This window comes from Coffea arabica, chromosome 7c (assembly GCF_036785885.1).
Source record: "Coffea arabica cultivar ET-39 chromosome 7c, Coffea Arabica ET-39 HiFi, whole genome shotgun sequence".
Taxonomy (NCBI): domain Eukaryota; kingdom Viridiplantae; phylum Streptophyta; class Magnoliopsida; order Gentianales; family Rubiaceae; genus Coffea; species Coffea arabica.
The window spans coordinates 12,163,343-12,185,015 of NC_092322.1; the positions used below are offsets into that span (position 1 = coordinate 12,163,343).

A 21,673-nucleotide genomic window follows, 5' to 3' on the forward strand; every position below is an offset into this window, starting at 1 on the left:
CGATCTCAAGCAATCTGCACGTATATTTGTATAAACAGGTTCGTGAACGTTCCCGATCTAAGCTGATATATCTTCAGTCCATGGTTCGAAGACTCGGCCGAGACCGAGACGTCTCGGCCGAGTCGTAACCGTCTCGGCCTAGGTCGAGACGATACCGCGATGAATCGAGACCGAGATACTCGTCTCGCCGAGAAATCGGCCGAAACGTCACCGCGACGGGTTGTTACGGTCGAGTCACCCCGAGTCATCCCGAGTCAAGGTGAATTTAACAAAAAAATATATAGAAAAAAAGCAAAAAAAAGAATTAAAAAATGTTACAATTCGAGGACCTCTCTAGTGCCTATATCGAACCATGGCTAGTACTGATGATCCTTCATACGGGGAAAGAAATGCGAGTGATGGACAAGTTGTAAAAGATTTCGTGGGGCCTTCTTTAGATTAATTATAGTGGTTCCCTATTCTATTTCCAGACATAATTGGAACAAGCTCACCGGACATAATTGGGAGAAGCACTGGGACCGCAGCTCAATTACATTGACCCTTGGAGTAAAAACTACAGCTAGATCCTAACACATGAGAAGGAGAAGTCGAAGGTTGAAATCATTCATTGAAAAATAGAAACAAATTTGTCACAGTACTATCACGTGAAAAGATGCGTTTTCTTTTCCACCTTGGAGGTGTACTACCTTCACTTTACTTTGAAGGTACTACCTTCACTTTACTTTAAAGGTACTACCTTCATTTTACTTTGAAGATACTACCTTGAATGGTCCACGTTAAACATACTACCTTCACTTTACTAAATTATTGGACTAGTAGTGTTGCAGAACGTAGTAATCCTTTCCGTTTCCTTCAATTCTTCTTCATGGTAACTTAACTCTGTCTTCTTGCCGAGCTTTGGAATTCCAGAGTTTTCATGAGAGTGGGGGCATAAGTACTGATGGTTTTGCAATGTGTAGACTAAATAGCAGTAAAGAGATGAATAAAGCGAGGGAGGAGAAATGGGAGGTGAGTCCCAAGGTTTTGGGTGAAAGGGAAGCAGAAAGAAATGGAATGGATTTGTTTACAGCTAGAATGAGGTGGTGGATTCTCATCTGAGGGCAATCACGACATTATTGCTTTGCTCATGTGTTGTTCAGTTGATGCCAGTAGGGAATTCTTGGGGGCCTAGGTTGTTGAATAGCTGGCCGTCCTGCTCTTCCCTCCTGCTGATAGGTATCCTCAGGTGGAAATTAGCAATCTGCATTCACAAGTGACTCCAAAGCGTGAGTAAATCGCGTCTTTTTACCGGCTTTTTAATAGTTAGCAATCTTGGAGGTTGGATTTGTACTTTGCTTACTAATCCATTGCGATGCTTACTAAATTATTCTTTTTTCCAAGAATAATTTTTCCTCTATAAATTTAGTAATCCTTATGTATAAATCAAAAACTTTTGTAATTCTTGGACGACTAGGTTGCAAAGTGAGTGAAAAATCATATCTAGTTATATATATATATATATATATATGACGATGGTTAACAAAGAAATTGGAGAGATATGAGAATTGCTTCCATTGTACGTGTATATTTTTGTGCTAATAGAGAGGGACATTTAGTATTATCTTCCAACTTATTATAATACATAATCATCCTGGTGATCATGATCATGAACTAAAAACTATAGGAAGATGGAGAGCTAAATTATATGTTTAAGTTAATCACCCATCAACAAACAAAATGCCGAAGTTCTTATAATAAATGAAAAAATGATCATTGTTGCAGGTTTACATTATAGATTAGATGTTTAACTTACTAATATAATAGAAATAAATTATTATAATTATAAAATGTTAGAAACTGCTTGTTGTATTTTTTTTCATATATCTTTAATTATTTTGTGATGTATTAACCATTTATAGTGATATGTGTAATAGTTACAATGACGAGCAAGGATATTGGTTGGAAACATGGTAAACCCGTGGGAGGGAATAGAAAAATTGTGAGATGCAATTATTGTGGAAAAATAATGCACGGTGGCATTACAAGGTTAAAAGAACATGTCGGTCATGTCATAGGACAAGTTAAGCCTTGTCCAAGGGCCTCAAGTGAAGTTAGAGATTTAATGAAAATGCATCTAAAGATTGGTAAGATTCAAAGAGCTACAATAAAACAGAAAAAAGAAGAAATATTGAATTCTTTCCAACAAGAAAGTATGCATGGTAATTTCAACATGGTTGGCGACGAGGAGGACGAAGTCTTTTTTGAAATTGATGAAGAAAGTCGGATGGCGTTGGAAAAAAAACAAATGAAGCAAGCAATTAGAGAGAGCCAATACTTGCAATTTTTAGACGAACAACGAAGGCATTCGGTATCTGGGAGTCGACCTTCTATGTTTATGTCAGGTATGATTTGTAAACTAAAATATTATAACAAATTTGATACTATTTTATTAAATATAATTACATAAAGTTGCGATGTCCAGTCATTCATTTTTTTTTGTTAAATATTGTGAATTTTAGGGAATATGGGTGTTGGCACTTCAAACCCAACGACTTCTGAAAATAAAAGAGGATTGTCACGTAATTTCAGTGTCAGACAAGCAGATGAAATGACAAGCAGAGGAATTGACTCACATATGTTTCCTTCGAAACAAAAATCACTCAAATCAATGTTTGCGAAGGAAAATATAAAAAGAGTTAGTAAGGCAGTTTCAAAGTTTTTTCATTTCAATGCTATACCATTTCATGCAGCTGACAATCCTTATTATCAATCGATGATTGATGAAATTGCCAAAGCTGGTTCTGGTATTAAAGGCCCTTCAGCTTATCAAATTGGAAATGAATATTTAGATGAAGAATTTGAAGAGCTTGAGAAATATCTTGGAGATATTTATGATAAATTTTCAACTTTTGGTTGTACACTTATGTGTGATGGGTGGAGCACTCGTACAAAACATCCAATAATAAATTTTATGATATACTGTGATAGGCACATGATATACCATAGTTCAGTTGATTGTACCAATATTAAGAAAACTGCTGAATATATTTTCAAGTTAATGGATGAGGTAGTAGAGGTTGTGGGGGAAAAAAATGTTGTGCAAGTTGTGACAGATAGTGAATCTAGTATGAAAGCAGCTGGACAATTGTTGATGAAAAAAAGAAAAAATCTTTTCTGGTCACCTTGCGCTGCGCATTGTATAGATTTGATGTTGGAGGATATTGGCAAAATGGATAATGTAAAAGAAACTATTGCTCAGGGGAAGAAGATAACAAGTTTCATATATAACAGTGACAAAGTAGTGAATCTGATGAAGACATATACAAAAAAAAGGGAACTGCTACGTCTAGGTATCACTAGATTTGCAACTGAATTCATTTCTATGGAAAGTCTTCTTCGGCATTGTACAGAACTGAAAAGAATGTGCACCTCAGATGAATGGGCAGAGTTTAATAACACTACCAAGAGATTGATCAAAATATTCCAACTTTATGCTATAAATAAATCTTTAGTTTGTATTGTTAATGGTTGATATTACTTTTGCAATTATTAGTTTTAAAATTGTGGTCTATGTTATTTTGATTTTATTTGTGATGCCATTGTTTTAAATAATTAAAAGTACTTATCGTGTGTAATATGTATAAAAATAGTACATTTTACAAATTTTCTTTTGTTATTTTTTATTATTTTTGTTTAGCATACTTTTTTTTTATATTATTAACAGTTTTTAGAATATTAAATGTTTTAAAATTTGTGTCTCACTGAGACCGTGACCGATATGTCGAGACCGATGTGGAACGTTCTAGGCCGCGACCGCGACTTTGAACCATGATCTTCACAGCCTGTAGTAAGATTACAGGGGAACGGAAAAGAATTGATAAATGCCTGGGATTGTGATTTCTCAGCCAGGTTTTGTGACCAGTTGTCCGAAAATATCAAGATTATAGACTCGGTAGCTTTAAGTTGTGAACGTCTATAAAATGAATCATTGGTAGTGTTCTAATAAAAAGAAAAAGGAAAAAAAAAATCTTTCAATTGAATCCTAACTTTATTTCTAAACTTTAAATGTACCACCTCCCAAAATGAACAAGATTTCTTAAAACCTCAAGCATTCATATTATAGCTGCGATTCAAAATCAAGCGTCCGAGATGCAATGGTTCAAAGACTCGGTCGAGACTGAGACGACTCGGCCGAGTTGTTACCGGAATGGGGCTTCCCGATCCGATATAGGGACGAAATGACTCCGATGTAATGATCGTTGAGAACTCGGCCGAGACATATCCGAAATGGATAGAAACGATCGAGTCGTCCTGAGTCATCCCGAATCAATTCGAATTTTTATTATTTTTGCTAATTTTTTAATTATTTTTATTTATCATATTTTTTATAATTTTTAAAATATTAAATATTTCAAAAATTTATGTCTTGTCGAAATCACGATCGATATGTCTAGACCGATGTGAAACAGTCCGGGCCGCGACTGCAGCCGCTACCAGGACTTTGAACCATGGATGCAACTATTGTTCTTTTTCTAATTTCATACTCAAAAAGTAGCAGTGCACACGATGGAAGTTTCAACTGGTAAAAAACCATTGATTAATTTTTCTTCTTCGCCAAATACTTTCATATCATGTGGTAATCATTTCTACCTGTGGACATTCATTTCCAGCAAACAACTGAACGACAGGTCGAATATTGAACACGACTAACCCAGCTGAAGCTAAGCGTATCAATATATTAAATCCAAGAAATCAGCATAGCTGTGCTGGTAATCCTCTTGACTCGATTGGTAGATTGCCACTTGATTGCACGTTTTGTATCTAGATCCTGTGTATCATACAAGATAACTAAACCTTTGGTCTACTGCCAGAACAATTTGATGGGCGAAGATAGAATCCTGGAGACAACTTGCAATGGACTTTTTTGTTTCTTTTTTCACCAAGAGAAAATGTTAAAATTGAAGATTCTGAATAAATTTTGTACTAAAGGATAACTTTTTTAAAGAATGCACCTTTCAGGGTGATGCAAGAGGTTTTGCAGAGATTGGTGGGTGGTCAAAGAGTAAATCCCTGTGTTCTGCATTAAATTATATAGAATAGCATTTCATAAAAAGTCATGTTCCAACCACTCCGCAACTCGGCCATCAAAACTTCAATTTTTTTTTTTTTTTTATAATTGTCTCCCATAGTTCCTTTTTTTTTTTTTTTTTCTTCTTTTGTTTAAATTCAAGAAGCTATGGTAGCAATTAAACTCAATATACCTAGCTAGCTTGGTAATGCAAGTACTAGCTCTTCATGTCTACCCATCCAATTGGAGACAACTAATTAAATCTGAGGTTATTCTAATTTCATGTTAATGGTTATCCCACCATTTGAGGGTGGGTTGTAGTATTGATAAATTTCTATTATGGGTTTATTGTAATCTTATTATTAGAAAAAAAAATGCATAGTTAGAAGGCACTGGACATGGATATGTGAATGAGTTAGGTATTATCAAAATCCCATCAAAATGTATCATTTTTTGATTTATATGTGTAAGTCTAAATTTACAATTCCACCCCTATCCAAACCTAGAACCAACGAGATTTAATCCTTCGCTTCAAATTTATAAATCTAAATAGCAAGGGATATCAAGTATTGATCCCACGAGAAAGAGTGAAGAGTGATCTATTACCGATAGCAGTTAAACTTCTTTATTATTTAGACAAATACAAGTACAAGAAATTAAATATATACTACAAACATACAATAAAAGAAAGTAAAAATTACAGTTAAAGGTTTCCAAGGTTATGGAATTCTTAACTTCTTTTACAATTGAATGAGTGTTATTATCTTGGTTAAGTTATGATATAATTTCCTAATATACGCGATATCTATTTTTACTAGTGTACTGATCACACTTGTAACAAATCCATATGTGCTTTCATGGTCACGAAACTAGCTACAGGTTTATTAGATTCTACAAAATTATATGGTACAAAATCACAAAGGTGCACCTTTATTTTTGTTAGTATACTACCTAAATTTAACGCTTCCTTGAACTAGCATTAAATCCCAACTTTTATTGGTGATTCAATACTTTTATATTATCATAACTAATGGCCTATTAATCATGATTAGATAAGCAAAAATACTAAATAATTTGTTCCAAAAAAAATAGCATCAAATAACCAAACAAACAACACAAACAATCATAGAACATGCATAGAACGCATGAACTCAGAGGCTCAATCCTATAATGAGAAGCTGATGAAGCTGCTATCCCACCTCCTGTCAAAATTTCCAGGGAGCAAATTTGTATATACAGACACCTATAATCCACTAATGGACACGATTAGGCATCCTCAAAGATACCGTTAGTGCCACTTGTAATTACAAACTTCTCAATAAATCTCACCTGTCAAGAAAATATGTTTCTTCAATTATCTACCTTGCATTGAAGCAATCAACTGCTTTCTCAATAGAGCTAAAACGTTAAAATTGGTATTGCCAGGAATTGTGGAAACTACAAGAGGATGTTGTGGAACTGGATATATGGAAAGCGGATGGCCATCGTGTAATCCTCTCACTCCTGTATGTAGGAACTTTTCACAGCACTTATTTTGGGATGTTGATTATTGCACCGAAGCTGCCTATAAGTATCTGTCAGATTCTATGCTAAAGGAATACATTCCTTAGTTCATTAAAATTCAACCCTAAATTTATAGAGACTTTGGTCTACACCAAAAAAATAGAAATAGTAATGACTGTAAAAAATCTCAGTGATAACGGGTATTGGCAATGCCTTACTGGTTGTTTGGTTTTGAAAAGGTAAGGAATGTGGCATCATGCAATAACATAAGGAGGTTACAAGTAATTTACCCTCGGCGAAAAGAAGTATTGGCATTTTTTTTAGGTGAAGACACTGTGACCAGTTATAGAGTAGCTCTTGTTGGGATCTAGACATGAAATAAACTGCTACGAAGATATCAAGTACACAAATTTAATGACAAATAAGTCATAAGTATGAAAGATAAACGATACATAAGATTTAACATATTTCGACTCTATCATTGAGTTTACATCTATGGAGAGAACACCTGTTCTTTATCATGAGAGAAAAATTCACTACAACTTGAACCGAGACCCAATTCTTGTATAATTTCTCTCGCCTTCCAAAATTTCTCTCTTACCTTATGTGGAAAACTAAGTGTTGCCCCTTGTGTGTCACTTTGCAGTATGACAATCCTCACATATTTATAAGCTACATTATTTAACCAACATTCAAATAATAATAGGGAATAACTACTAATTCCTAATTTTATACAAGATAGGAAATAATTCCTAATTCTTAGACTACTATTTCAAGTAATTAAAATAATGAAGAAAAATTACTTCCACACAAAATAAGAAACCTGTTTAAAAGAAATTAAATCAATTTATTGATAAATCTCCATCTTGGCGAATAATTCTTTTAGCAACCATTTGTATTGAACTACCAATTAATATGATACCAAAGTATACATCTGAATTACCCGAGTCCTATTTCTAGTTAACTCACGAGAAATATCTCAATTCACTATCTCCCTTTATAGGATTTTTTCTCACCACCACTTACAATAAGGGATCCATTTTAGTTAGCTCTATTTCTCCTTGAGACAATCAAGTGATAAAATCACCATACTTCTTCCCATCTTCAAGATTGTCTTGCCAGTTGAGAATAATTTGAATTCAACATGACAAGTTGTACAGGATTACTCCAAAATTCTATTTAATTTACACTATTTAATGGTACGACCCCAAATCCCACAGGTATCCTTTATTCATGCTATAGCCTTTTGTGATGGAATTGGTTTCGTGTGGAGATTACTACTGTTGCAGGTACAAGAAGATGCTAAGAAAGTGTACTTGCCTCCAGAAGCTGAGCATTCGACTAGGCCTGCCAGCGGGTCAAGTTTTGGTAAGATTTCGGATCCGAATCCATTATAACGTACCTGTTTTGGATTCGATCCGTATGTACCCGACAGGTCTTGTACTTAGGATCTCGGAATCAGATCCGAGGTTGGGTCCAAATTTACTCAAGAAAATAAGACCCAACAAAAATAAGGTTTAGGACAACCTACAAATTAAGAAGTTTGTAAAAATGAACTAGGTCATTTCAAAATTAAATCCAAAATTAACCACAAATCAATTTCCAAACTTAAACAAATCAAATTACAAAACTAAATCACAAATCACTCACAATAGTCATTCCAAAACCAATCACAAATCAATCTACAAAGTCATTACTAAATCTAAGAGAACATTAAATATCAAATACATCATCCAAGCATTTTTAAAAGCCCTCAATGCAATTCTTAAAGTTCTTGAAGTTCTATTGTCTTGTAACAGAATTATTATATTGTATTTAGAAATATTTATATTTTTATAATTATTAATGTATCGCCTGGATCCGAATCAGATACAGATCAAAATCCCATTTCCGATCTGCTTTTTTTTTAGAGTAAACAGTTACGATTATGAGTCCGGATATGAGTAACAGAATTATTTCTCAACCAGCATCAGATAAAAACTACCAAGCCCAAGCCGGATCCAGGTCCAAATCTGGACCGTTGACAGCCCTACATTCGACCATATTCGACCATGGTAATATTGACGGTATGACAGACTGAAAGTCTGAAGTGTCTACCATCAGCTTAAACAGTCAACAATAGACAAAAATCGAAAACAAGATGAACAGATGAGAATTTCACATGAGCGAAGGGTGAAAACACAAAAAGACGAAAAGTTTCTTGTTCCAGTCTAGGAAGCCAATTACAATCAACTAATTCTAGACACCAGCAGAAAGAATTGAATTGAGAAGCCAAGTAGTAAATGATGCTAAAGACAACTTTGATACATTCTCAAACAAACAAGTCTTAAGAAATCACGCATGTCTAGCAAAACATCTTATTAATCCTATCCTCTACATTTGACATTTCACACAAGTATGAATACAAAATGTTACAAGAAAGGTATACATTGATCCACCAAATCCTTGCTGGTAATTTGAGTTGGATCATACTGCAATGAATATATCAGGAAATCGACGTCCGAATTTTGAGAATGAACACTACAAAAAAATAAGATCTCTCCCAGAACTATATACACTGTTAAAATAAATAAAGCTGGAAAAATGGTTTACGAAAATTTGTATCATGTACTTTTCTCTAGTTTTGCTGTTCAGTTAAAAGTACTGTAGCATGATTATTGTTAGACCACTGGAATTCTATTTCCAGATTTCTTGAAGGTCCACTTTTGCTTTCAGGTAGCAGAGTATACTCCCCGGCAACAGCACCTAGCATCACGACACGGTCAATCTGGATTGTTACCTTTCCAAATGAGCTCTGTGAGAAGATTTCCAGAAAATTTGGTCAACAGGGTGATGATAATGCATGACGAGAAAAGGAAAAAAGTGCATTAAGTCCTGTCTTCCATAAAACCTCAATTACCTTTCCCATTTTGCTCTTATTCTTGCATGATATGTGAAGTTTCTGGCCTTTGGGAGGACTTTCAAAGGACCACGCAAAGCTCTCTTCCCACTCTGGATTAGGACCAGTTGATACAACCTGAATCAAACAAAATAATAAGACATGCGAAAACGATGCACAGAGTAGGAAGAAACAGCATATGCTTCTTTTCCTTTTAAGTTTTGACAATGCAAAGTATTATCCAAACAAATGGCTAATATCGAGTCACCAAATTTAAAAGGGATATGCTTCTTTTCCTTCCAATATCATGGCCTACAAATAAAGGGCCATGTTGGAATACTTTAAGATAGCCTCAATAGTGAATTGCCAAATATACTTCTCTTCAATATGACCTAGTAAAGAAAGCAATGAGAATGTCAGACGGATTCTGCTTTTCTCAACAGGATGCTACGCAACCACATCTCCACAGAGCTGTGGGACTTCCAGTAACTTGTTAGCACATCTCTAGCCTTTCGATATGCACAATCAGCCCAAAGTCCAAAGAAAGCCATGAAATTGGTATTTGGCTGCACCCTCATGTTTAGGGATATTATCAATGACTTAACTACTGATAACAAGAATGAACAAAAGACACTAGAGATCCAATCAGTGCCACTGTGATGTACCACAGGAAAGGGGTTTTCTTGGTAAAACACAAACAATTTGAATATTAGCTTTAGGACCACAATATAATACTAAAACAGATCCTTATGGTACATATGATGTTCTAGTGCAGTAGTAGAGGGTCATAGGTGTATGATTAGGTGTCCATTCAGCTGATAATGAAGCAGAAGAAGCAGCAGCAGCTGAAAAGTTAGCACCATCTTGAGAAATTATTTTCAAGATGATACTAAACATAAGGTACGGGTAATAGGTTATACAAAGATGGTCTCTCGAACATCATTTTAGCAAATATGGCAAGCACAATCAACATTATGCCAACGTGCAACTTATGGATATACGTCACGTGTGGGTGCATATTACCAACTTGATAAATCCAAAAAGGTCTTTCCATAAAATCTCCTGTATTTCAATGGTAGTTATATTTCTACCCTGCAATACCGCAAAATCGATTCCACTACAGCAGAAGTCTCATGCATAATAGTCAAAAGCGAGCAAATGCTAGCATAAGTGCAAGGGAAGGTGAATCGCAAGCCAATTGCTTCTCCCTCCCTGAAGTGAGCGAGCTAGCAAAATAAAGTACATAGAAGTGCACAAATGCAAAGCGCAAACAAAGCAGTCCTTTTAGTTTTTTGCAAATTTTATTTTATTTTAAACACCGTTGGATCTTCTTTTTACCTCATATTTTGACCATTCAATGAAAGAACGTCGGTGAGATGCACTAGATAACAATCATCAATAAGGTCAAATTGATGTCTTTATCCTTATCTTCATTTCTGTTGAACTCCAACACAAACTCAAGAACTCATACGTCTCTCTCTTCTCATCCAAAATGCTGCATCCTCTTTTCTTCTTTTTTTTTTTATTTTTCCTTTATCCTCTAGGATTCTGTATATAACGTCCAACAGCCATTTGTACAGACACTAGAAATCTATGTACAGAATTTAAAGAAATGAAATCCCACATAATATATGCATGCTTTAAAAACATTTACTTGTTACTGCAATCATGTACTCCCCCTTCATCCCAATAAGGCGACAACCTTAGTGGCAGCAGCACGGAGTTTTACAAATTTAGAAAATCTTTCCCACTTTCATTTTGCCTTCATATCATTATAATTTTGTCTACATAAATGGAGGTAAAATATGAATTGTTGAGTTCTTTATTATAGAAGACCGAAAAGTAAGTGGAATAAAATTTGACACTCAAGAACAATGTTAGTGAGACATCCCAAACTAGCAAGTGTGACAAGGTTAATGGGACACGGGGAGTGCTTCATAAAGATGTACTTTACTGCATATAGAATTTTGTTGTAACATGAGGATTTACAAGAATAAAAAATGACAAATATTCTGATGCAACAAAGGGAAGCCAAAGTCAAATGAAACTTGAGTTTGTACCTTAGTTTGTCGAGGTGGTGTGTTTCCAAGTGTCAGCTTGCAATAAACACTTGGGTTGCCAACTGACTGCCTCATATTGTTGCCTCGCTTAATTATTACCACTAGTGTTCCCGGCAGGCATTGCAACAAGAATTCTGCCTTCTCCTGAAACCGAGGTGGTCCTGATTGTATCAGATATTGCAACAAGGGAATAGCATCAGCAGCAGCAATTGATTGTGCTCGGGAGACTTCAGCTGGGCATGCTGACCAAGCTTGCCTGAGAAGAAACAATGCATCCAATGCGGCTTCTTGAGTTGCCTCGGATCCAGTCTTAAGTGATGTAACCAGATGTGGAATACTTAGTGTTGCAGGTTCTGTAGCCCTCAGACGAGGGAAGTTGCCAAAGAGAGCATTCAGAGCCTTCAGATACTCTTCGCTTACTGTTCCAGTTGCCCATAAATCTTTCTCAATTGCAGCTACAAAATCCAGAAGGATTAAGTAAGCATCAAATAGATTATTTATAGGCAAAAAAGAAAATATTTCACCTAGGACAGTGGAGACAAAAGTATTCAACCTTTTCCATGCAGTTTCTAATTTATGCTATGTCATTGGTTCAACCCAATGGTTCTATCTTGATCTGTCTACTGATATTACATATGCTTTGTGAGGAAGGGAAGCTGAATGTGTCAAATCGTTTTTGATACCAGAAAAAAAATTGCTGCGCATCCATAAGTGCTTTTTGTATAAGATATCTAAATCATCAAGAGATGAGAAGACTGGGCATGGAAAATAATTTTCAAAAACCAATGAAACATGTACCATCACAATATCAGGTGATGCCAATGTGGATAAAACAATGCATGCTCGAAAACCATAAAATTTTGATTTGACCAAGAGAAATAACAAAACTATCTAGCTTCAAGTGACCAAGAGAAAGTCTAAACTGGATCAAAAAATGGCCATATCTTCCCTCCAAAATCAAATTTGCTCCACTTTTTGGACTAAATTGGCAATAAAATTTGCAGGTAATACAAGAGAAAACTTTACCAGTTATAGCTCTGACAGTTTCACTTGAAGCATACTCTTGAATGGTATTATTCGAGAAAAGAAGTTTAATAAACATTGCAGCCTGAACTGATGTATCAGGGTCACTAGCACCAATGAGATCCAGCACCACCTGAACACCACCAGCCTCTGCAACTGCTCTTTTATTTGACCGGCTATACATAACAAGGTTCTGCAAGGCACAGATGGCCACAACCTTCATTTCTTCTGTTGGTTGATCCTCAAGCAAATTGACCAATGCCCGGCAGGCAGCCACAGCATCTGCAGTACGAGCAAGAGCTTCATTCTGAAAGAGGTCACCCAGAGCAAGAGTCGCCAGTAATCTTGCTTGTTGACCTTGGGTTTGTGGATCCAAGAGATACTGTGATAGCGGTAAAATTGCAGATTTGGTAGCTTTTGTTTCTCTGATTTTGACATTGTTCAACAACACTTCAAGAAGCCTTGCAGCAGTTTCTTCACATTGATGACATCTGAGAAGCTCCAGAAGAGCCTCTATAGCACCACTTTCAGCCATTGCTTGAGCGCTTGTAGAGTCATCACTCTCCAAAACCAGAAGGGCATTTAATGCACCAAGTACTGTGCTGTCTGAACCTGATCGAAGCAACTTCGCCAACACTGCAACTGGCACTTCCAAATAAAAATCCGAACTAAACTGTAGAATACTAGACAGAACAGAAGCAGCAGACTCCCACAAGGCATGAGGGAGCAAAGGATCAGCTTGTAATACCACTTTGGACAGCTCAGCAACACCACCCTCTTTTGCAATTTCATTTGGCCAAGTTAGTGCAACACCAACAAGTGCCTTCACTGCTCTCTGCTGCAAAATGGGTATACCAGAACCAAGAACTCGTACAAGAGGACCGATGACTTGCTGTGTTACTGGGTCCTTTTGAAGATTCTCTTCAAGGAGCACATGCGAAAGAAGCTCAGCTGCCAACTGTTGCACAGCTGAGGCAGGAGAATCAAGTAGAGGAACCAGTGGTTCAATTGCTTGGTGAGCCGTTAAATTGTAATCAGCACGGCACTGTGGATGCTCCAAAATATTCACAAGAACCTGTAAAGTACTGTGTTGTCCATCAGGTCCAAAGTCAGGCCTTGTCAACAACATGAACAGAGGCTCAACTACTTTTGCTGCAGATGGACCCTTGGCAATACTAGAATTGTTGGTAAGTATTCTGAGTAATTCAGCAAAAGCAGCACACAGGAAATCAGGAGCTTCATGAAGGATATCAAGTATGCTTTCAATCACCCCAGCTTTCACCATTTCCATCTTACAAGCTGGCCTGTCTTTACCCAACTTCACAAGGGCTCTGGAGATACCCTCATGAAGCAAATAATTTCGACCATAAAGGAGGCCGACAAGGGGAATAACTGCACCATGTGCGGCAACCAGCTCTGCAAGTTGTTCATCATCTAATAGTTTGTCCAATGCACGAACAACAGAATGATGAGCAGGACTAAACTCAGTGACGAGGAGAGAAACCAGAGGCTCCACACAGCGAGCTGCAGCCATCGTGGATCTGATTCTTGTATTCCCGAAAAGAACAGAGCATAACTCAGCGGCATCACCTTTCAATTCCATGGAGCAATTGGATGAGAGAATCCTGCAAAGAACGTCTACAGCATTCATCTCAACATCTGCAACTGCAAGGGCTCTCGATGGATTCTCACTGAGCAGCCTAACCAGTGCAGCAATAGCAGCATGTTGCTCCTTCTCCAAACCAGTATTTAGAATTTCGACCAAAGGTTGAACAGCTTGCCTGGCTGATTCAGCATTCCTTATATGATCTGCAGTGAAAAGGCTTTCTAATGCCTTGGCTGCACTATATCTTGCAGCTCTTCCACCTAAACGTAGCACTGCCACAAGTTGACTAACAGCAGCAAATGCAGATTCATGTTTCCGTATTTCAGCAGTGCTAAAAAGAATACCCAGAAGATCAGTAGCAGCTTCTTCAGTTGTATCTTGTGGGCTCAGTGACAAATATTTAGTCAGAGCTTCTAATGCACCTGACTCTACCATTACAACCTTATTTGAAGGACAGTCTTTAGCAAGCTGGATCAGAAGTCCAAGAGCTAGAAAAGGAGCACCTGGACGATCTGGAATTGGTTTTAACAAATCAACAAGAGCTGGAATAGCTTTTCTAGAAGTAGCACCAACCCTTATGTCATCAACTCTAAACAATCTTTCAAGAGCAACTTGATCTGGATAACGCACCAAAAAGAATTCCTCTGATAATTCTAAAAGGTCTCCTATATCAGCATCAGCACAACCAAGCAAGGATATAAGTCCTGCCGCAGCCCCTGAATTTGCAACCGATAGAAGGGTTCCCCTGCTGCCATTACAGACAAGGCTGGCCATAACTTGGGCAGCAAAGTATCTGTTTGCTGGCTCCTCTGATTTCAAGAAATTAGCTAGCACTGGTATAGCTTTCATTGTTGCATTTGATCGTATGATGTCTCTATCTTGAAATAAAACTGCCAGCATTAAGGCACAAATCCATATGCTACTGTCCTCGCTAAAATCATTCTGCAACAACAATTAGCATATGAGACAAATAGCACAATAAATATCCAGACTAACATTAATGATTCAACAGATGGACGGGAATAAAACACAATTGGAAGATTTAGACTGAAAAAATCAAGAATTAATTAGTACAAGGATGTGTAATGTGCATTAAACAGAAGTACTTGTTAAGATTCGATACCTGAGAGTATCGTGATAGAGATTGGGAAATTTTCTCAGTAAGAATTTCAACTGCTCCAGCCTCCATAGTCTCGATTTTACTTTTTTCATCACGACTAGCAAGAGCAGAAAGTAGCCATATGGCTATGTTGACACCATAAATAGCTGTTGTATTCTTCTCCACTTCTCCTTTACTTGCTTCTTCTTTGATATTCCTGCAAATGCTGATGGCTCCTTTACCCCTCTGATTTTCAAGATGACAAAACTGTACAGAGCTCAGCATTCCAACAAGAGATTGAACCAGTCGAGTGCATAAAGTTGATGCATTTAGATCTTCTACCACTTTTTGGTGATTCACTTTTGCAGTGCAAACAAGAAGTGCAGCTCCTCCTATTTTGACCCTTGCAGCTGAGGTACTTATGACCCTTTCTGCAACAGCAGAAATACATCCAGAGGCGGAGGCAACTGCATTTCCCAAAACGATAGGCTGAGCACGGCAAAGCAGAGAAAGTATTTCTATCGCTTTGTCCTGCAACAATGGTGTTGCATCAGCAATGCACAAGACTATTGGGGTTATGCTATCTGGCAACTCAGCAAGAACAACCCATGCAGGTTTAATGTGCCCATTAGCTCCTTCTGACCTAGAGAGACAAGCCAAAGCATCTAAAGCCTCTGACATAGCAGGAGAACAGCTATCTGCAGATTCAAGGAAAGACACCAATGCAAGAAGTGTTCCAGCCCGATTTACACAATCAGTCAAGGAAGAGTCAACTTCACGAGAATGGAGAAGCCGGGCAATTGCTGCTGCAGCGTGGGTCTTTCCTCCCATTCTTCCATCACGCAAAATTCTAGTAGCAGGCAAAATGATTTCCTCAGGAACAGCTTTCTCTGAAACTTCACGGTCCAAAAGAAGATTTGCCAAAGCACATACAGCCTGCTCAGCTACTTGCAAGTTTGAAGAATTGGCAAGCACAACCAATGAAGGTAATGCATCTCTAGCAACAGCAGCCACATCACGGTTCTCTTTGATTGAAAGAAATACTGCAGCTAGGCATCTGGAAGACTCTACTAAGATGTTCTCTGATTCTTCATTTAGCAGCTTCATTGCTGACAAAAGAGTTTTAATGGCAATGTTACTTTCTCGCAGATCCTTCCTCAGTTCAAAGATACCAGCAAGAGCTGATGCAGAGTTAGCTTGAGTCTCTTCCTTAGTCGAGCCCAAGATTTTTATCATTGTTTCAATTGCATCATTTGCAGCACTACCTTCACGGAGCATGTCATTGATGGGGGCCACAGAAAGCAGACTTCTTAATGCATCCAAGACATAGACCTTAGATTCAGGAAGATCACTAATTAACAGTGCTGTAAGTTGGCTGATGGTTGCTGTATCTGATTTGTGAATCAAATGATTTAAAGTCTTTGCAGCAATCTCCTTTCCATGGGAGCTACCATTTTTTAGCAGCCATAACAAAGCTGGAACAGCATCAGCACTTTCAACACATGCTCGTATATCTTCACTATGGTTACACAGGTTTCCAAGTATGGTAGCAGAATCTTCCTTGGCTTTTGCAGACCCTGTCTCCAAAATTTGAACAAGTGGAGGTATGCCACCAGCGGCTGTTATAGCCCATTTACTTTCATCATTTTCATTAGATAGAAGACAAAGTAATGCAACAGAGCACTCTTGTTGCTGCTCTGATGAAAGACCAAGAAGTGATATCAATAGCTGGATCCCTTCACGACCCTGAAGGGCATACCATAAACTACCCTCATTCTTGCAGAGAATGAGAAGGGACTTAATCAACTCATCTTGAACTTCATTAGTTGCCATGGTAATCAAACCAACAAGCAGGCGTTTTGCATCAGAATTTGCAAGTTTACTTGAGAGTACCGTATTACCATACAGACTGGCAAGGGCTTCTATTGTTCGCTCCTTCACCAGAAATGGTAAGTTAGGTTTAAATTGCTTAACCAGTGTCTGCTCCACCTCTAGAGGATCTGATGCTCTAGCAGTTTCTGCTTTACTATCATATATCATGAGAGCTGAAGCCAAAGCCCCTAATGTGTCAGCCACCTGTGCAGGAGAGGTGCATGATTCGAGGCTTTGACCAAGACTGGAAATGACATACGATAAGCCACCAGAAATATTGGCCAGAGCACACATTGCATTCTCTTGCAAAGCTTGAGCAAACTCACCCTGCATGAATTCTTTTGAAGGGGCTATTGTAGCATTTATTAAAGCAGGTATACCATTGCAATTTGCTATATCCTTCCTCGCCTCTTTGCACTGTGCAGAAAGAGATTTAAGAGCAGCTGCAGCTTCTGCTCTAACAGAGGGATCATTGCCAGGTCCAAGTAATTTGAGGAGCTGTTTTGTGGCCTCAGCAGCTAAGACCCCTGAACAAATAGATGCATCTTCCATCATCATACATGCCAGGAGAAAGCAAACATTGGCTTGGGTACTTGACTGCCCTGTTTTGAGCAGCTTCACAAGTATATCTACTCCTCCAACTTCTATCGTTGCTGTCCAGAATCTCTCTGTGCTGCTAGATAGGTTCCGCAAAGCTCCAGTTAACAAGTCATCAACTACATTTCCAGCCTTGAGTCCCTTTGCCAATTGCTCCCAAAGCACTGGCACAACCCCTTCAGTGGAAAAAATTTTTGACCCAACATGGTCCTTAGCACCACCTTGAGATACAGCATGTATGGTCTTTGCCGCTGCAATCTGACCTTCTGCTGAACTTGATTTCAGAAGACCAAGCAGTGGAGGAATGCAACCACCAAGTAAGACTTTTACCCGTAATTCGTTCTCTTTACATAAGGAGCCTAAGACATTAGCAGCTTGCATCTTCACTCCAAGTGATCCTGAACGAAGAAGCGACACAAGCACTGGGACTGCCTGAGAATGTGATCCAACAGCGCTGAAAGCATTCTCACGTGTATCTATAAGTTCCAGCAATTGCCTCAAGGAATACTCTTTTTCTTGTATAGATGAAGAGTTCTGGCGCAATTGCTCAATGCATTGAGCAACACTTGCTAATGTACCATCTGGATCCTCCATGTTACTACGGTCTCTGTGCATAATTAGCATGATTATATCAGGAAAAATAAGACAGAAGCAAAAGAAACAGAGATAGAGTATTTTATTTATTGAGCTAACACAATTTATAGTCCAAGTAAACCAGATAGACAATGACAGATGAGATATCAGGAATAAGTGATGAATTGTGGAATTTTTTTAATGGCACGATTAGAAAAAGCTCTGAAAAACCAGGAAAAGGATGAAAGCTGTGTGTCATCACTTCACAACTGAAGCTGTTATAAGAAAGAATAGAACATGTGCCATGCAAGTGGCAACCTTGGTAGTCAAGCATGTGGCCAAGCCACATGACACATTGCAAGTGGAAACAGAAAACCAAAAGCAGTAAAATGAAAGAAAACTAATAAGGTTTTGCCCAGCAAATCTCGCTTCTCAACGTAATGACAAGCCAAACATCCATTCAGTCAGGCACTGGTAGTGGTGTCTCAATGTCTTGGAATACCAACTGCTAAGTGACAGAAATCAAAACTGGGAAATTTTCCATTTGTAACTATTCTTTGTATCAAGTCTATTCCCATCAAAGCAGATAGGCGTGCCTACAAGTCATTTCCTCTTCATTTTTTTCATAAATAATCCTAGTGTAGAGTATTATTCCATACACCTGGCATAGTACACAGATTACGGCAAGCAATCCAAATAGAAAAATGATTAGAGGCAGCAAAAAATACGTCAGTTCACCATCCACTGTCATTTTTCAATGTACGTCTACCAATCTCACATATTTGGTTGAAAGATGTATGGTATGCCATCTTTATAGCGCGATACTGCAGAAAATGCCAGTGTTATAAGTGAATACTGCAATCATGGTCTCCAACAGAATGTTCCCCCAATCTAAAAAACCCCCCTAACAGCATTAACTCCAAAAAATGGATGATAACAACTCGGTTTAAGTGATTGTAGTCCAATGGGATTGGACTTGTGCGGCATTTGGTAATACTATACACTTATATACAACCCGCATCTTCAGTGAAATAAAGAAATCCTCATGGAGAGGTCATATGATATTGGGCAAATGTATGAGGCCAAGAACATTGTTAGGTTGTAAGAGATCAACCAAGTACAGAATGCATATCTTGGTGTAGTCTCACAACAGTTTCCAATCATATAAACTATGACATAAAAACAAGTTTCTGGATATTACCCCTCTATGTCACCAAAAGTAACAACTTGACCAATAATAAGTAATAAATTAGTAAGTCTCTAGGAAAATAGTTGAGGGAGATGCTAAATCTGACCTTGAACCCATCTTCATGAGGGAATGAGGAGTCGGAGGCTCTGAGTCTTGAGGTTTAACATCCCCATTTCTCTCCTGAAATTGCAAGCATATAACAGTGTCAAATTTTTTTTTTCAAAACACAATAGCAATGACCGAAGATTAAAGTCCAAACCAGGTCAACCAAACAAATGTAGAAAAGAATAAATGAATAAAAGCCACTAGAATAACCAGAGATGAAACCATTTATAGCTAAAGAGAGCAAAGAATGTTTTGAAAAGCAGTTGACTTACAAAAAAAGAAATTGCAATAAAGAAAATATATATTTGTTCTAGCAATTAAAAGGCCCAAGTCCAGGATCTACTTAAATGAGATCCCTTTATACTTCATATAGCTGAACTTTAAGTCGCCAAATGCCAATGCATATTAAAATGTTGATAACATTTTTCCAATTTTGAAAATCATAGATGACAAGAGAATATGCACGCATAGACATGCAAATATTGGTAACTGTAAGCAGCATAAGCATTTCAAAACATGTTTTCTTCCACTGCTGAGTGAATACAATGACCTAGCAGCATTTCACAAGTACCTCCAGCCAATACAACTACTAAAGCACATGCAAACGCTAATCTTTTTATATTAACCTGCACAATACAGGAGTGCAGAAATGGCGAAAGCACTAGCAAACAGATATAACATTAGCAAAACACAAGTTTAGAATTGGAAATGGAATTATTCAAGTCAAGCACAGCTATACTCATCAAATATGAAGCGAGCTACTAAAGTTATCAAGGGCTATAAAGTAGAAGCAGATTACACTGAATCCTTATAACTAAGATTTATGTGCTCATAACCAAGAATGAATATAAACAGGAAACATAACAATGCTAGAATGCTAGATCCCTAACAAAATAGCAAATCAACAACGTTGAATTTCCAAGATTCAATCAAAAGTCAAAGAGAAATACCAAGTCATTGGTGGGAAGGCTGCTGCCATTGGTGGCAGCAAACCTCCAAGCCAGTGTTGCAGCCAGCTTTGCTGTGATCCAGAGATCTTCACCTCAGATCTGCCTCCGCCCCCAGATCACAGCCAATACCAAACACCCTTAGCTTACAGCTCCCTGCATTTACCATACAAAATTCCAGATGACAGCAGTGTCAGCAGCTCATCAAATGAGTTAGAAGAGGACATGGATCAAATCCAAATTACAGCAATGCCAAGAATCTCAATACTAAATTAAGCAGAAACCACTCAAATTGAAGTCAAATTGTACCATTGAGAAGTCAAAATTCAATTAAAACCCACAAAATTTCTTCACGAAAATGGCTAGATCAAAAATGTCTGCACACCAAAGTTCACAACTTTAAGCATTTCCCCAAAAAACCCACTAAAATTTTCAGCTGGGTTTTCAGAAAAAAGTATCATAAAACTCAAATCTTAACAACAAACCTCGTTTCAGTGAGAACACAGCAAAATCCTCATGAATGAATTATGAGCAGTAATCAATAAAAAAAAAGGGGTCTTTTTTGCTGGTTTCAGAGGGAGGGAGATTCAGGATAGGCAATTGGGTTGAAGAGGTTTCGTAGCAGACAAGCGAAGGAAGAAAAGAATGAATGAATCAATGAATGTTTGGTATGAATTGCGGGATACTAATACAAACTGAATTAAAAAGACAAAAAGAACACACAGAAAACTACACGGAAAAATGTGAGAGAAAGAGAAAAGATGGGACTGAGGAGGATGCTAAGAAAAGGTTGTGGGATGATTTGGATCGGTATTTTATGTAATTTTGCAGTAGTATGAAAATCTAATCTCACTGGAGTGAGTGGTCCACCGACAGTTCAAGGCTTACTGGAAAAATGGACAAAAAAGAAATGGAGAAATGGAGGCTGTCACTCAGTCTGGTCACTTTGTGACGTAGTTTACCGTATGCGGCTCAACCTTTTTGGTTGGTTGTTGGCTGGTGGCTTCTATGCTAACTGCAAGCCCAAATTTTACTATGAAACTTTTCTTGTAAAATTGTTGCGTGTGTTTTTTGGACGAGTTAATTTGAACCGGTAATCAGGCGCATTCGATACTTGTGTAACTCGTATAAAAATATTATTAGTTGTTCGAATCAGATAAATAGATTGATAAAA

The 21,673-nt window shown here is 37.7% G+C and overlaps 2 protein-coding genes across 3 annotated transcripts; one reads left to right on the forward strand and one right to left on the reverse strand.

Annotated features, from left to right (window-relative positions):
* Positions 1-1,918: 1,918 nt before the first annotated feature.
* Positions 1,919-3,511, forward strand: LOC140010538 (uncharacterized). Its single transcript, XM_072057824.1, has 2 exons — positions 1,919-2,381; positions 2,499-3,511. The coding sequence occupies exons 1-2, from the start codon at positions 1,919-1,921 to the stop codon at positions 3,509-3,511; spliced, it is 1,476 nt and encodes a 491-aa protein (XP_071913925.1).
* Positions 3,512-8,833: 5,322 nt separating this feature from the next.
* On the reverse strand, positions 8,834-21,524 carry LOC113698468 (protein CELLULOSE SYNTHASE INTERACTIVE 1-like). Of its 2 annotated transcripts, XM_072058045.1 has the most exons (9): positions 20,985-21,451; positions 20,809-20,876; positions 20,503-20,655; positions 19,554-19,627; positions 15,241-18,292; positions 12,515-15,059; positions 11,489-11,943; positions 9,450-9,566; positions 8,834-9,344 (listed from the first exon to the last, which is right to left on the reverse strand). In XM_072058045.1, the coding sequence occupies exons 4-9, from the start codon at positions 19,568-19,570 to the stop codon at positions 9,168-9,170; spliced, it is 6,363 nt and encodes a 2,120-aa protein (XP_071914146.1). In that variant the 5' UTR covers positions 19,571-19,627; positions 20,503-20,655; positions 20,809-20,876; positions 20,985-21,451; the 3' UTR covers positions 8,834-9,167. The 2 variants fall into 2 exon arrangements, with proteins under 2 accessions (XP_071914146.1, XP_027074096.1); XM_027218295.2 differs by lacking the exon at positions 20,809-20,876 and having other exon boundaries at positions 20,985-21,524.
* Between the last annotated feature and the right edge of the window lie 149 nt (positions 21,525-21,673).